The sequence below is a fragment of the Pagrus major genome, chromosome 4, assembly GCF_040436345.1.
Source record: "Pagrus major chromosome 4, Pma_NU_1.0".
NCBI lineage: Eukaryota > Metazoa > Chordata > Actinopteri > Spariformes > Sparidae > Pagrus > Pagrus major.
Window position 1 is genome coordinate 16,745,809 of NC_133218.1, and position 16,660 is coordinate 16,762,468.

Consider the following 16,660-nt stretch of genomic DNA (forward strand, 5'->3'; position numbering starts at 1 on the left):
TAAAAACAAAAACATCTCTCAGTCGATGAACACAAGCTCAACTGAGAGGCAGCTCACCTTTGCCCATGACGCGAGTGAATTGGCCGGGTAGATCCCCCTCGGCGATGACGCTTGTGCCTGACTCAGCCTCCCCTCCGCCACCCCCACTCAGGTGGGAGCCTGGCGCAGCGCTCTTGCTCTCAGGGCTCAGCAGGGGGCGCTGCGGAGAGGTCTCCTCGCCACCACTGAAAGCCTTGATAGGTGTCATGATCATCTGGTGGAGTTCCTGCAGTGGAGCACGCAGATTGCTGCCCTCCAACACATCCTAGTGGTGATTAATGATAGGAGGGAAGAGAAGGAAGGGAAGGTACGGAGAGTGAGGGGGGAGCAGGTGAGAAAGATTTGAAGGAGTGAAGGTTTTACTTGACAGAACCTATGATGACATTTTGATCTATTTAAGTGAAGGATCTGGTGTGAGATTCACAATGAAGATGACAAGAATGGGAACTTCAGCTTAAAGGATAAGTTCGTCCCAAAAGGAAAATTCAGTTATTATCTAGTCAGCTTCATGGAGTTGGAAAGTTGTGTAAAGTGGAGCTTCACAGCAAAACAGTGTTGCAATATTCTCCTAAACAACAAAAGTAGATAGGGACTTATTTTAAAACGCAAAAACAGCAGAGAAAAAATATAAAATGGCTGCATTCAGCTCATACAGAGTAATCCAAGTGTCTGGAAGCAACAACTTCCGAAGGGGTGCTTTGAGCTTAGCAGCTATACAGTGAAGATTTTGACTAAAAAGAGTGTGATAATGTCTTTTCAAATTAATTTGTGATCTTGGATTATGCAGGACGAGCTGTATGGAGCAATTCTTATGTTTTCTTTGGTCTTTTTCATCTACTTGAGAATGCTGCAACACTGTTTTGCTCTGAAGTTCCAGAAATGTTTTGTGGACTACAAAACTTCATCCGGCTTTCATCCGTATGGGGGTGAGTAGATGACAACATTTTTATTTTTTGGTAAACTTCTCCTTTAAGACTTTTGTGAACCACCTGACTCACAAAAATGTAACATAATCATACACAAAAAAATCTGTCACTTTTGACCAACATGCTGAATATTAAGAAGAAACAGGCTCACAGACAAACAGAGGTGGAGTGATCCCTGACCACACTGCCAAGTAATAGAGCAGAAAATACAGCAACAGCAAAAATACATAAATGCAGTTTTCTTTCACTACTCGTGTCCATGTGCATCATATCAGCCTCCGTCCCCAACCCTCACAGAGCAGCGCTGTACATGAGTGTGTAAACCCAAAATACCAAGCAACAGGTGTCTTGTTTCCCCAGCCCTACTAATGCAGCGGGAACAAATTTTTAAAAGAAGCGCTGGTGAAAAGGTTAAGTCTGAATTTAGCTGGCTCAAGAAGTCCCTCCTGTGGTGTGCCCTTGAGCGCCATTGTCTTGCTCTGAAGGCTGAATGGAGGGGTGAGGGGTGGGAGAGGCGGATGGGTTTAAATTCGGAGCCCAAAACTCTCCTTCCTGGATTAGGTGTTCCCTTAGCTGCCATCTCAGATACATAACACCGACTGAGAATGGCCACCCGTCTCGCTCTCTCTCTCAAACACACAGGAAACGAGAGGTGCTGTCCTATGGTATCCACTATGGCTCCAAGCTCAGTTACCAATAATAAACATGTAAATGCAAATCAAAATAAATAAAGGAACAATGTGCCCAAATTCAATTAATTTCAGGTATGAGAATGTTTATAGTGAAATGATGAAGGGGAAGAGGAGGAGAAGGAGTATATGTCACTCTGACCTTTTCCAGGCTGCGCAGTAGGTTCTGCCTCTCTTTGAGCTTCATAATGCTGATAACAATCTTGTGTCTTGCTCCTTTAGTGACCTTCTGTTGGAGAAAAGAGTTTTGTGTCAAACATCCCTTTTCTTACTGGCAACATACTGGTCTAAAATACGGATACCTATTCTTTGAGATAAAGAGACGTGTGGAATACAAACAAGCTTCTTTCAAATGGAGCAGGTGGTCGTATTTTAAAAAGATTGAGCAGATGTGTTTTTGAGAAAATGTAACAGCAGAATATAAAAAAGTGAAGCTCATCTTTGGTTGGAAGGACAGAAAAATCTTAGAATTGATTCCAGCAAATTAATTTGAGTTAATACAACTTCTCGAATGTGCCAAGAAGAACTGATACTATTGACACACAGGACATCTCTTTGTCCTTTTGTTGAAGTTCAGCATGTCTCAGTGTAGCTGTGTATAATGTTAGTGTCAGACAGAGAAATAGTCAGCAGCACCTGGAGGAAGTATACAGCTTCCTGGTGAGCTGTGTTAATTTTAACTGCATCCTCTGTTTCAGAATAGCCTCCTCAACGTCCTTAAGTACAAGCACAACAATTGCTAAGTTTGTCTTGTCCCTTTTATTCCAGCATTATCAAGTTTTCCACTTGGCCTGAATTACATAGTTACATAAGTACATCAATTAATCAAATAAAATTGATTAAAACTGACATTTAGAGATATTAAGATATTTCTTTTAATACTAGTACAAAGTACTGACATGTGTCTTCATGCATACCAACGTCAATTCCTGAATTGTCATATTAGTATAAGGTTCACATCTGATTAATAATGTTAACTGAGTAAGACACTGTGTGTTTGTGTGTGTGTGGGGACATAAACCTGTGCTTCTAGCTGCTCTTCAGTCAGTGACAACATCTCATCGTAGGTCATTGTGGAGAAGAGAGCAGCATACTTATGGAGACGGAGACTCTTCAGCCATGCAGGAACATCTGTGGGACAGACATAAAAAACAAAATAAATCATCTGTAAAAGAAAATAGTGTTCAAAGAGATCTTTGGATTGCATCCTTAACATCATCCCAGATAAAAAGAATGCACATTTACAAAGGCATGCCATTGGCAGAGGGGTCAACTAATCAGATTCTTACCCATCACATATTTAGTTAGACATTGCTTACTGGAAATGTTTAGCATTGCTCAGCTTGTCTGTGTTCCACATTCAAACTGCTGAGAGTGTTAGCTAGCTGCTGAGAGATCTTTGTTCTAATTTGTAGTTGTAGTAGACTGAGGCCTGGTGCTGGTTTAGCTGTTTCTTTGCTTACAAGCTGCAGCAACTGCAGTACAAACAAACAGTCCCTTTCGTGTAACTCAAGAGAATGAATAAACAACTGTTAATACAGCAAACAACTTTCCAGTACAGTATGTTTCCTTTGTTAATCTGCTGCCTGATATTCATAATTTCTTTTGAGGACACACTTTGATAATCTTGCAAAAGCTCTGAGAGCAAACAGAGACTTGTATGACTGCACAACAAGGAACGACAAGGACGGTGAACATCTCCTTCAACTCCCCACCCCACATGATGTCAAATGTCATTCCACAGGCAGACCTCCACCTTCCAGTAAGTAATACAGACTTCAGTAGAGTGTTTAAACAAAATTAGACTGTAGTTTGATTTAGCTGAACAATGGATTCTGTTGTAGAGTTTAAAAACAAGTCTGTGATGAATGACACAAAATATTTGGCCATGGAAGCGCACATAAACCTCCATTAAATCTTGAGATGTCAATGCTCTATAAACTGAAGGAAATCAAGCACCTTATTCCACCACCTGATACTTGACACCCAATGCAGAGTCTGGGAGCAACAGATAACTGAAAAACTGTGTTTACATTTTCTTCTAAAGTGAAATTGACAAATGATAGCTTGTTCTCTTGGGGCTGTCTATGAGAAATGTTAGCCTTGTTTACCTGTTTAGCTGGAAGACAACATGAAAAATGTTTGTAAAAGAAAAGGCATGTAAGTTTTAACTCCAGTGCAGACAGTGGTAACCTCAGAGTAAGGTCAAGGGGTCAGCAGTTCTGGCCTCTGCTCCCCAGACAAACTGCTCTGACTGGATCAACAACTTGCCAAAGCCTCTAGCTGAATGCCTGTAAGTCACACACAGCAGACAGTCATATAATTTCTCCACTGAACTGATCATGTCTCTCTCCATGTCAGCACTTAGATCTAGCAGGGAAGCCCATATCCAGGACGGGTTAGTTACAGTATTTATTCTTCCCGAATACTCTCAGAACTATAGCAAGCTGTAAAAATACAGAGTCTGCAACCTGATCTGCTGCCCTTAGGACCGGCACTGTCTACCTGCATCTTGAGCCAGAACAGGTATCTGGGGTTTTTAGAAAGCTGAATAATTAAACAGTACATCAAACTGTTGAAAATAGGACTTTCAGGCACTGCATTACAAATAATTGCACAAATATTATATCACTTTTTAAATGAACAGCAATAACTTGGTATATTTACAATAAAATAAGACGAGTGATAGCCTCTACCTATTTATAGTACTTTTGTAGTGAAATGTATTGTTTTTCCAAAAAGGTCTGATTAAAAAAGGGGTGTCTCACAAGTCACCAAATCTAGCAACACCATCACAAAGTATACAACACTAGTTTGGTTGAACCTGCTCCGCAGATCAGGCTGACTGTCAGCCGTCTGCCAATGTCAGGGCATCGGTGAGCATCTGTGGTCATAGTTGTTGCTGGTGTCCTGCACCTTTGGCAGTAAGTGGCCTTTGTCAGTGGCTTTTTGGCCAATTGAGCATGTTGAATCGGTGGCAGAGCCCTTCAGTGTGGGAAATCAGTCTTGAATAGCTGTTCAGCTAAGCGAATCAAGGCACGAGAAGAGAGACGGAAAGAAACAGCATGTCACTGTAGTATCCGCGATTACACCCATTTAGCACGATTTCTCCTTATATTTCGCCTCCGCATCTTCGTCGGTGCCATTTATAAATTTTTATCAGACATATTCTTGATTAGAAGAGGCTATAATAGCCAGAGCGGTGTCAAAAAATTGCTTTACCGTAACAATGGTTTGTATAACTGCAGTCCTGAGTCTTCCGGTTTCCCTTTCTGAATGACGCATACAGACGACTGCTACCTGATGGTATGAAAAGGTATTTCCTCTCAAGCAGGCGCAGAATGAGTTAGTTGGCAATTGGCTGTAGTCGTTGTGGTGTGTGCAGCTTTTTGGCAAAGACACAGGTGACCTGAGACGACGAAGCAGTCGGCTGAATGGTGTTACTAACTGCACACTCGGTCTTTCGTACTCACCCCTCATGCCACTGCCCTCCTCATGGAAGGAACTGCGATGCAGACCTGAACCTCCTCCTAAACCAGCCTCCTCCAGGTGTTCACTGCCCCCACTGCCCGAGGAGGCAATGCTGCTCTGGGGTGAGAGAGGTGCATGGTCTGGGGCTGGGCCCCTCGCGCTCCGTAGGTCCTCCTGGGACAGCCAGACGTGGCCCAGAGGCTGGTTGCTGGGGCCACTCATGGGAGGTGTGAGGGACACAGAGCGCTTCAGGGGACTGTGCTGCTGGCTGCCACCTCCACTCGTCAGGACTGCAGGACAACAGCAAGACTAGTCAGGTGGGCTAAGCTAAGACTGTAGAAATCTTACTGGCAGAACCACTGTTCACGCACTCCCGTGTTTATAAACACATGAAGTCATTTTTCAGTTTCTCAATATAGCATTTAACTGATTGCAGGAACACTACTGTAAAGAAGGAGGTCGGCCTGTATTTGTATATTACTATGTAGACTTGCTCTTCCTCCAACAATAAGTTGCTTATGAGTTGACAAAAGGCAGCTGAAGAAAGGAAGCTGCATCTGCTGGATGAGCAAGGAAGTCCGTTTATTGAGTTTAACTTAAGCAATTAAGCAGAAAAGCAAGCAAAACTTGTTACTATCAACTGTTAAATCTTCAAAAGGTTTTACTTAAGGGTCTTTTATGTACACATACTCTCCTGTTTATATTCACTTGGTACAGATCTTGCTTTTTGGTTTGGAGACTCAACCTTGAAGCTACTTTCCCAATCAACACATCCCACATGAGGTAGACATATCACGGATGTTTTGCAAATGACTTTTTCTGTACTAGCAATGAAATCAATCCATTGCTAACCTATTACATTACTTCTTTCTTTCTCAATCTTCCTCTCGCACTTATTTTCTCTATTAATAATTGAAATCTGTGCTCCTCAGGATGAGCTCAGGGTGGAGACCTGTAACTGCAAGAACTGAAATCTTGCTATTAAACCCAATAATAGCAGCTCAAACCTGCACATTTTCCTGTTTAAGGAGGTAAACTGAATGAAAAGGTGGAGAGCCAAAAAGCTTTTTGTGTCGTCGCTCTGACGGGGTAAGCTGCCACCAATACTCCAGGCTCTCCCCTCTTCCTATATGCGGTCCTCTTACTGTTGCCGCTATGTATAGGACTTCATGGGCCCTGTTTAAAATAGGTGCCCAGCTAACATTACAAGTTCCAGTCCCTAAATATTAGCCATTTTCCCTAAATACAGTCTCCCACAAAGGCTGCCTTACAAGGGAAAGGATGGGTGGTATGTGCTGCTGTGGCTTGGACTGAGGCAGAGAGTATGGCTGGGGGGTCAACAGGATGTGGTGTCAGTAGCACGCAGGTTGATGTGGTTGGACAATTATACTCCTATAATCATCATGATGACCAGAGGAACACAGGGAAGAGGCTGAAGACTTGGTGACTCTGAGTAATAGGAACTGAATTAATGCTAGATATTTCGTATTAAGGATGATTAGTAGATTCAATGTTTTGTGATACACATTCTGAACGGCCCAACAGGATTTGATGCAGAAAGCACTGATGAAACACATTTTATAATCTTCCTCTGACTTTGTACACCACCTTACACTTACACTCGCTTTCAGAAGTTAAGAAAAGCATCTGCTCACTGAGTCCAGCAATCTTGAGCTAATTGCTGGGGTAACTGTAGTTTATCAGATGTGAAATCCTGTGGTCTTTTACTGAAGCTGCTAGCAGTCAAAAATACAAGAGGATCTTTCTTGGAGCAGTGAGCAGGGCTTTAAATGTGTCTTTATTTATAAACCCTCAGCTGTTTCTTTCATCTCCGAGGAAAAAAAACAAAAAACAACACAGAGCCCTTGCATTCTTGTCTGGAAATATCCTGCTCTGACCATAGTTATGTTCAATTTCAACAGCCCTCCCCTCTCTGTGTGTTGTCTTCCACCTCATACAGCCTCTGTAGTGCAGTGTGGGTTGTTCAGTCGAACTGACCAGACTGTATTTACTGTGTTGAGTCAATTTAGTATGTTCAGGGTGTGTTTAGTGTATTTGGCAAGTTTAGAGTGTCCTTTGAGTCTTTAATAGAATTATAATGGTACCAGCATTTTAAGTGAATTTGTTGTGCTACTAATTGCTGGAGAGATGTTTCTGTGCTTAGTGTCATCTACTACTGTTATTATTATTATTATTATTATTATTGTCAGCTAATTGACCAAAATATGTCCTTACAAATTAACTACCACAGAGAAAAATCTTTGCCATACAGCATCCTACTAAATTTTTCCCAAACCCTCTCTCTGGCGAGTAAAGCTGCCTTGTTAGAGATGTTTTCCACATGAGTTACAAGTTTAGTGACACTCATATGAAATTGTGCCTGGGTGAGGGCGATCAGACAGTGAGGTTATCATCAGACCAGTCCGGGTAGGTGGCTGTGATCACTGTGGTGTAGCGGTTCTGACCACCTTGACTTTAGAAGCAAGCAAGGGTTTGTGCTCTTGAATCCAGGTTTTTCAAAAGTGTCAGGTGTGTGCGTAGCTAAAAGAGGAAATAAACCTGCCACCTAATGTTAAGTGAAAGGAGGATAAATATTGATGGATAAGCTTAAACCTGAGAATAAGAGCACTGCCATCAATCTTCGCTAGTCATCTTCTTTGTCAAACCTTCAACAGAAATTGCGTCTAAAATTGGTCACAATTGTCTCCTGTAATTTACTACTAATATAGAGGTTTCTCCAATAAAAAAATATACTTCTACACCCCTCTAGTTTCTATTCCATTAAACTAAATAATCAAAGACAACAATAGAATAAAAACATTTTTTTGAAAAAAACAGCAACAGGAAGACAGAGCATGCCAGAGGACACCTGGACAGAAGAGTAAAATGTGGGTGAAGGATTTGAAGAATTATCTTCTTTTTTTTTTTTACCAAACTGGTGAAAGCCCTTAATGGACAACTTTAATGATCCTATGAAGTCTATCACCCATCTATCAGTTTGCAGTGACATTGGTTGTCTCCAGTCTATTGTCTTCCCTAATGTCTGTAGGTCTGTCTCTACCCCCATCACACCAGATGTACCAGTTGGGAAGAGGCAATAAAAATGCCATGATGGATCAGAGTTAGAGAGGTGGCGCTCTTTTAATGTCTATCTATGTGTGAACTGCTGTTTTGTCACCTCATGATCAGAATAAGGTTGAACACAGTGCAAGGTACACAGGACACATGACACTTACTAGTGTTACCACCTCCACCAGTTCCAACCGTGTTGATGGTTGCTGGCACAGAAGATGATGGGTATAGAAGGAGGTGCCCGTTCTCACAGCCCTGCTGCTGCTGATGCCAGCCTCCACCCAGTCCTGAATCCCTGGAGCTCTGCCACCCATTGAGGCGGTCGTCAGAGCCGTAGCGCTGGTGGTGATGCAACGAGTAGAGATTGCCTGATGAAGAGGTGTTAGTGGAGGAGGATGATCCTGATGAGGAGAGGGTGGATGGAGGTGTGGACTGGTGATGGTGGTGGTGTGGCCCAGAAGGAGGAGGCCTTTCCAGTGAGTCTCCACGGGCAGCGGCTCTCTCTTCCAGGTGGTTGAGCCAGAGTGCCAGAGCGGCGCGGTCGTCCAGAGAGGTGGCGGGGTGGATAAGGGCGTAGGACAGGAGCTGGCGCGACTCCTCCAGGTGGTGGCCATGTTCGATGGTGTGGGCTAGGATGCGTGGCAGAAGGCGCATGTACTCACCCTTGGCTTCAACGTTGCCAGGTTTGAGCAGCGGGAGGTGGGTGAGGACAAGAGAGATGACACGCTCCTTAGACTCCCCTTGCCACTGGCTGATCACCCCTGTGAGAGGAGACAAAACACAAAAAGCATTACAATCCAATATCCCAACATTATTCATTTCAAAAGTGCTCAAAAGAAAGTTTTTGTTAAACTCTTGCAGTGCGGGACCAAGTTCAAATGTTAGCATTTCATTAAGTTGCCAACCAATCATGGCTGACTGACCTGATGGACCACTGTGATGAAAAGGACATCACTGGATAAATAATCTAAGATTTTAGCAAATCAGAGAATGTTGCTACACAATACCCAAGGTGGCAGCACAGGAGAATGTAATTGATAGATGGGCAGATGGATTAGTGAACACATGTACAGTTAAAAATAGAGGACAGCAAGATGATGTTAGACCCACTGCACTGTCATCCTTCTATTTTGCTCCTTCTGTTAAGGCTACTGATGGTCGCTGTACAGCTCTATACATAACCTGTAGGTCATGGAGTTCTATTGTTGTCCAAGTCAGTGGGCCGTTAGGAGCCCATTCCTATCATCTTGGACCAGGGCTATAGATACCAACTGTGGGGCAGATGAGGCTCTGGAAGTGAAGCATGTCATCCACTAATCAGTAGGAAGGTGGTTCAATCGTCAGGTTGCACCTTAAAGTATCTCCTGGGCAAGAGACTGAACAACAAATTGCTCTGGATGGCTGTTACATCAGTATGCGAGTCTGTGTGAATGGCTGAGCATAGAAATATTGTGGGTCGCTTTGGATATGTATGGCTGTATCGCTCCTGCTGAGCAGCACCCTGCACAGCAGCCACTCCCATCAGTGTATGAATGGATGACTGTGACAAATGTTGCGCTTAAGCACTTTGAGTAGTCAGACAAAAAAAACACTATGCAAATGCAAGTCCGTTTTACCAACTGGTCAGGGTAACAGTTTTGGACAGTCACACAAATAGAGACAGGACGCAGGCCGGCTCCACTTCCTGCTTGGGATATGTGTCTGTGTGAATTTGACCACAGTCATTCTTAACCCTGAGAATCTCATCTCTAAATCCGACATATGAGGTGAAACTAGAAAATACATCTGCTAGCCCTTCTGTCCAAAGATATCCCAATGTCACAGTCTACTTTGTGGTGATGTACAGCTCTCTCTACCCTGTTGAGTGGACAGCTGCAGCTCTGACCGGGCAGATGGAAGACCACAGATCCTGACACCTTCCAAACAAGGTTCACATTCATTCACCGCATGAAAGATGACCAGGACTGAGGGATTGAATAATTCTGTCTTTCGCCAACTCACAGCACGGGACTGAAAGTTTTACACACACATTTTTTGCATACAATCCTATGCTTTTCTAATCACAGGGAAATCAGCAGCATGTGCTCAAAATCAACTTCTCTTTTAAAACACAATGGAAAGAATTACCTCACCTCACTCATCACTGGATTCCACATATCTGACAAAGTGAATGTCAAAAATCCTTCAACAATAAAAAGCAAAAACAAAAAGGTATCAACATTTTTGCCAACTCATTTTATGGAAATGCAAGGGGATTTTTGCTTCAGCCACTGAGGTCATGTGTGTGTCACATCTACCATGATGGGGCAGAATGAGCCAGTGCCCCGTTTCACACGGACAGCCTTTCAACAAAACAGGCACTGTTTTTTTGATGAAAAGACCTTCCGATCCATGTCAGCTAATTTGAATGGGTGACATGAAGACACTGTGAACAAGGCCAGGCTGTCCTAAAACTCAGCAGACAGCACTATACTAAGAGTGACACAGAGTACAAGGAGAGAAGAGATGGGGGAAGAGTAAAGTAGAGACAAATTTGAGAGGGAGGAGGAGAAAATAAATGAAGGGAGGGAGTGAAGGAGCGAGGTGTATGAGGTGAGCCAGGGAGTCACTCCACTCTGCTCCAGGAATGATGTAATCCTTCATTCCTCTGAATGAGGCAAGCCTTGTTCCATCAGAAAACAGGAATTGTTCTATGATTAAAAGTCATTTATTTTAAAAAAGACTGGAAAACATTAAGATCTAACACAAAAATGCTGATTTATTCTTTATGAAAGTTTACAGTGCACTGCCAACTTTAAAACATTTTACAGTCAAAAGTAGAAACAGTGTTGTTTTAAACTTTTTGACATTTATTCAGCAGTCTAACAAAAAAGTTTCTCTACTACCACAAGTTACACAGAGACCATAAAAAGATCTGACTTGTTGCATGGCAATTATGTAAAATACATTGAGCAAATTATGGCAAAACTTGACATTATTACCTGTTACGGTACACTTTTTTGATTAGAGCTTCAAAGAATAGCATATAGAATGAAGCATAGCATATAGTATTTACCTTTGACAGCTCCTCGGTACCCAAGAAGAACGTGTGTTCTTAATTTGAATCAGTATTCAAAATCAACTTTAATGACTGATCTGAAGACATTGTGTGATCAATTTTGAAAAAATATAAAATAAAGGACTACACTTTCCCCCCCAACTTTTTTTAAAAGGTAAGTGTTTATCAATCACAAGACATTTGGTGATTGTGGTCTGCCATAATTAATTTGCATCTTCCTCACAGCCACACAAAACCAGTGTTGTATTTTTTAAGAAATTACTGAAAATAGGACAGACTCCTGCCTGGAGCTCATTTCCTAAAATATCAGCTGCAATGTCGACTCTGATTTAACACATAATGCAGTCTTTGCCGCTGAGACTGTTCAGGACTGTCACATCATGTCAAAGATAATTGTATCGACAATTGTAATTTAACATTAAGGAGAAAAGTTCACATGATTTACATGATCTATGTATGAAACAGGCTTGTGTGTGTTTCACCATTTCTTCTTAAAAATACGATAGTCCAGTCATCTCAGAAATTCTTAATTACTCCCTTCATACCATCCCACAAATTTAAAGTTAACAAAACAGAAAAGGTCAAAGGCCTAGCACTCTCCAATGAACAGCAAATTGTTGCAAAAAATAATGTCATCTGTCACAATGTGCTCTGTTTCTTTAATAAATACAAAATCCTACACCAACTAATTCAGAGCTTACGTATGTACAGTATATGGCCATCAAAACTGATTATGACTCTACTAAAGCTCAGCAATCATTGATGTGCATCCACAGAGAAACCACTTTGGAATAACTTCCAAATAATGGAAAAAATTGATGGGACTGAAACAGTTGACTTCACAGTTCTAAATTACACTCACAGTTTGTGGCAGTACACTGCTCAGAGGCCAAAAATACCCAGATTGTGGCCCTGTGAACCCAACACTTCAGAAAAAGTGGCACTACTCCCCCCTCTGATGTATGAATTCAGCAATAGGGAAATGGAATAGTGTTATAGTTCCCCTTTGAACTACAACTGAGCTAAAGATTAATAAGTTAGAAAAAAGTAGTTTTGATCAATAGTATTCTGTGGTAACCAGAGGCTAAGTGTGTCTTTCCTGAATGTATACTTACAAAAATCAGAGGGGAATGGCTAGAAAAGGTATAAAAGCTTCAGCCAAGTCAGGAAGCTACTTCAGGCTTCACTGACCAAGGTTAAAAGGTCAAGGAGTCAGCCTTAGAGCGCGTCATCCCCTAACAGTGACCAAACATGCAGTATCTCTCAACGCTTAAAGAGGGGTCACAGTAGTTGCACCCAGCATGGGTCAAAAGTCAACTGCTAGGATAACCATGGGGTTACCAATTACACAAATGGACCAGATTCTACCCAGCAATACGGAGATAGTGAGTAACTGTAACTAAACCAACCCAGTCTCAGTAAATCAATGTTTCCAAAGAAATTGGACATGCATGTCAGACTCTGCGCTCCCACCCTTAAAGTTACAGGGAAAGTACAGTACTATTCCTGATCCAACAGGAGTAAAAAAGAGCAGAGGAGTGGTTAAACTGACATTACTACACTAACAAAGGAGAGACAAACAGGAAACACTGTGTTGCAATTTCTCCTTGCACAGCGATACCAACACCTCCTTTTCCATCTAATTTCTTTGTAGTTTGACTCTGTAAACTTCACTGGAAGTAGGACTTGCTATGTTGAACTTGTCCAACTCTGCATCCCACCACACAAAGAGGGGATGCAGAGAAAGGCCTGATACTACAGTCAGCTCCATGAATATGAAGCATGCCAGTGTCCCATACAATGCGATCAATAAAAATAGACTAAACAAAAACAATGAAAACCAACGTGACAGAAAGCCAATGTGAGGTATTCAACGAGACAAAAGATGTTTAGCTTGTTCTTTCATGCCAGACAGAGAGACAGGGGCATGCTGGGAACTGATGAATCACATCAGCCTCATTCAGAAGAAACACTGAAAAAGAAAGTCAGACATACGCAAACACTGAAACCTCAGACTGAGAGTCATTTGTTTGGGGTCTGACGCAGCATTTCGCCACTACGGATGGTGTCTGCTGGTGAACTCTGTGCCATCCTGCACTCTCAATGCCCTCTGACACCCTCTCTGGCACCAAGACAAGGGTGCTGCTTTCAACACAGCTCCGTCTCCCCGAGTACAATTCTCCCTCGGTCAATCTCACATGACTCTGCCCACCATTTCTCCACAACCAGGCAAATTCGTTGGCGTTGAAGACAGTTCAAAAGAAAACAGAAAGTAGACAGATAGTGAATTCAGCTGGTCACTGCACATTTACACTAGAAAAGACTACAAGAAAAACTGACACTGTAACAGACAGTGGACAGGGTAAGGGGCTCAAATGTCATTAGAGCCAAATCGATACTTGATTTTTGGGGCTGATGCTGGTGGCAACATTAGGGAGGAAAAAATTCCGAAGTCGGTATTTTGGCTACCAATATACACACATTTTTTTTGCAGTGATCCAGGGTATTTTACAGTTTAACAATCAACTTTATTGTCCAAAATGACTTGACATTGAATTATTTGAAAGCTTGCCATACTGTTCATGTTAGAGATTTCTGTTTAGAATAGAGTTCTTTATTTTCAACAATTGTCAACAAAGCAGTCAACACAAGGTGGCTTCTGACAACAGTTAATGTTTTTTATGCAGAACGGACAAATATGTCTATTTCAGAGTTATAATTTCTTTAAGTTGACATACAATAGTCTGTACAGTGGCACTGATCCCATCCACAATTGTAGAAATTGTTCGGTCACCATTTTCCTGGCTTTGGCACACAAAGATGATGCACCCCACAAATCTATGATTGGCCTGGGTGTTTCTCCAGCTTGCGAAATAGATGCCAATACACAAAACACCAGCCCTATTCAAACTCAAGAAACAGCAATTAAGAGGTCTGGAGCCAGCATACAAGACAAGGCTTCATTTGAACTGTGAGTAAGGGGTGTGACTAATTCTTTCCTAAAATGTAGGCTAAAACATCTTGCTCAGTATTATCTATTAATATAACACTGTCCACCTAAATGTACACTGCACAGCTGATTTTCAACAAGTACACTCTCATTCTCCAAGGGTTGTTCAACCCCATTCTGGGAAACACTGATGTGAAACTGAAGAAGTTACCAGTCAGTTCAAGGGTATGTGGGTACTACAGAGAAGAAAATTAAAGCCCTTTCTTCACAAAATAAGATATTACACTGTAACATGAACATGTTACTGAACACGACCACATCCTTGGAAACCCCCGGAGCAATGTAACTGGGTCAACAAAATCAGCATGTGTAAAAGTTGTGACAGCTTGTCCCCTGTTTACATTTAAAGACTTTACTTTTATCTATCCAAATTAGACCATTATAATGTAGGATCAAAGAATAAGCACATTGTATAAGACATGCAATGTCTTACTATGCAATAAATGGATAAGCAAACTGAAACAAACATCAAATAAAGATGTTAATAAATGAAATTGTATTTCACATTAAACAGCTTTCTTTTGCGTTTTCTGTGATACGAGACTAGATATGTATTGTCATAGATTTTGAATATCGTTAAATAGTGATATAGCGCAAGTGTTGTCTTCTCCTGGTTTTAACGGCTGCATTACAGTAACGGGAGGCAATTTTGGTTTACCAAGATATATAACATGTATTGCAATATAGCCTCAAATCTGAGGCTATCATCATCATCATTCAATCATTTCAAGGCAATATCATCCAATACTAATTCTTGGCTGTATTTTTTCCATGGGATTTTATTTATACAAATGTGTATTTATTTTATAGGAAATTGGTTGGATTCTTTGAATAAATGCATGACTTATTTCACTGTCCACTAATTACTTTAATTTAGCTCGATATGGCCTTTTCTACATTTCTACTATATACATTTTTAATGAAGTGAGACAGGAATGCTGTCATTACAGTGACGATATACTGCTTGTGCTTTACATATTGTTAGAGTCATAACTCAAAGCATTAAAACAATAAAAAAATATCTTTCTTTTCATTTCACATGTCCATTTTTTCTATTTTGCCTTTAGTAAAACTACATGCTTGTCATTTAAAATACCCTGATAAATACAAAACTCAAAACATCAAGCATTAATGCTACTGCAGAGTTTATACTCAAAGAAGAATAGCCAAGGATTCAAGAGTTTTTCTTAAGAACTATCCAGCAGCAGCTCTGAATCTGAAAATTAGATTTTTCAAACTAATTGGCCCCAAATGTATTTGATGGCCTGAAAACTAGTGGTATGTAGAGCAAAAATAAATAATACACCAAAAATTAATTTTAACCCAAGTTTACAATCTTACATCACAAGACTTCTGTACTCACTGTCAAACAGTTGCCTCTTTAAACTGTAAATTTGATTCAACTAATTGTGACTGGTGGATTAGCATAGGATTCAAATCATTGACAAATGGGAGCACAGTGGTCTTACATATCTGCTGCTCGTCTTCTCCCTCTCTGAGGTTTTAATTCACACATTCAAAAAATCTTAAATGAAGACAGGAACAGCAACAAAAACTATTGAAAACTCTCTGCAATTAATATAAATCACATTACATCTCCAGGTAATAAGAGTATCCTGCCAATTTGGACCCTGACTGGAGCCTCAAGGCATTAGATGTTCATTAGGTTTAACTTTGACCCTGAGCGGTTACAGCGTGTCCTCTCCACATCCGACTCTGTGATCACAAGACACAAGTGACAGTGGTGGAAACAATGTGATTGTTTTAGCTCATTTGTTACACATTGGTTGTGTGCAAACACAAACACACCCCAGTGGACACACACACACACACACACACACACACACACACACACACACACACACACACACACTTGTGGAGACTGTTTGTTAGACACATGATTCCTCTCGTTCTAAATATAGATGGGTCAACAGCACACAAAGCCACAACAAGGCAGCTAGCACAACAGATAAGACCATATTAGTGGTCAGCAAAGGCACACATTAACTCCCAATCACACTGACAATGACACACCAGCTTTGGGGGCGTGTGTGTTTGTTTTTGAGAGAGAAAGAAAGAGAAAAACATTGAATGTATGTGGGTGAGACTGTGTGTGTGGAAAGGTCTGTATGCACACTTGACCCCAACTCGCACCAAAAAGGGTAGATTAGAAGAAATAAAGATTTTAAGTTTAGTAGTACATTTTTGGGTTTAGATAAAGCAATAGCTGAGGTGTAATCAAGCAGGGTAAGGGTTAAGAAGTGAATCTTGTCAATGGAAAATCCTCACAAGTCTGTGGGTGTGTGTGTCTCCTCTAAACCTCTATCCTGTGCTTCTCCTGTTAGCAAAACAAACATGAGGCTGGCTCACTCTGTCCCACCACCGGCAACTCGCT

General features: G+C 41.3%; 1 protein-coding gene across 1 annotated transcript in view; it reads right to left on the minus strand.

Annotated features, from left to right (window-relative positions):
* samd4a (sterile alpha motif domain containing 4A) overlaps positions 1-16,660 on the minus strand; it is a 59,113-nt gene that overhangs the window by 18,277 nt on the left and 24,176 nt on the right. The window contains exons 3-7 of the mRNA XM_073464328.1: positions 8,362-8,958; positions 5,128-5,415; positions 2,676-2,785; positions 1,797-1,883; positions 58-304 (exon numbers count right to left, since the gene is read on the minus strand). Of these exons, the coding sequence (XP_073320429.1) occupies positions 58-304; positions 1,797-1,883; positions 2,676-2,785; positions 5,128-5,415; positions 8,362-8,958 (1,329 nt within the window). The remainder of the gene's footprint in view (positions 1-57; positions 305-1,796; positions 1,884-2,675; positions 2,786-5,127; positions 5,416-8,361; positions 8,959-16,660) is intronic.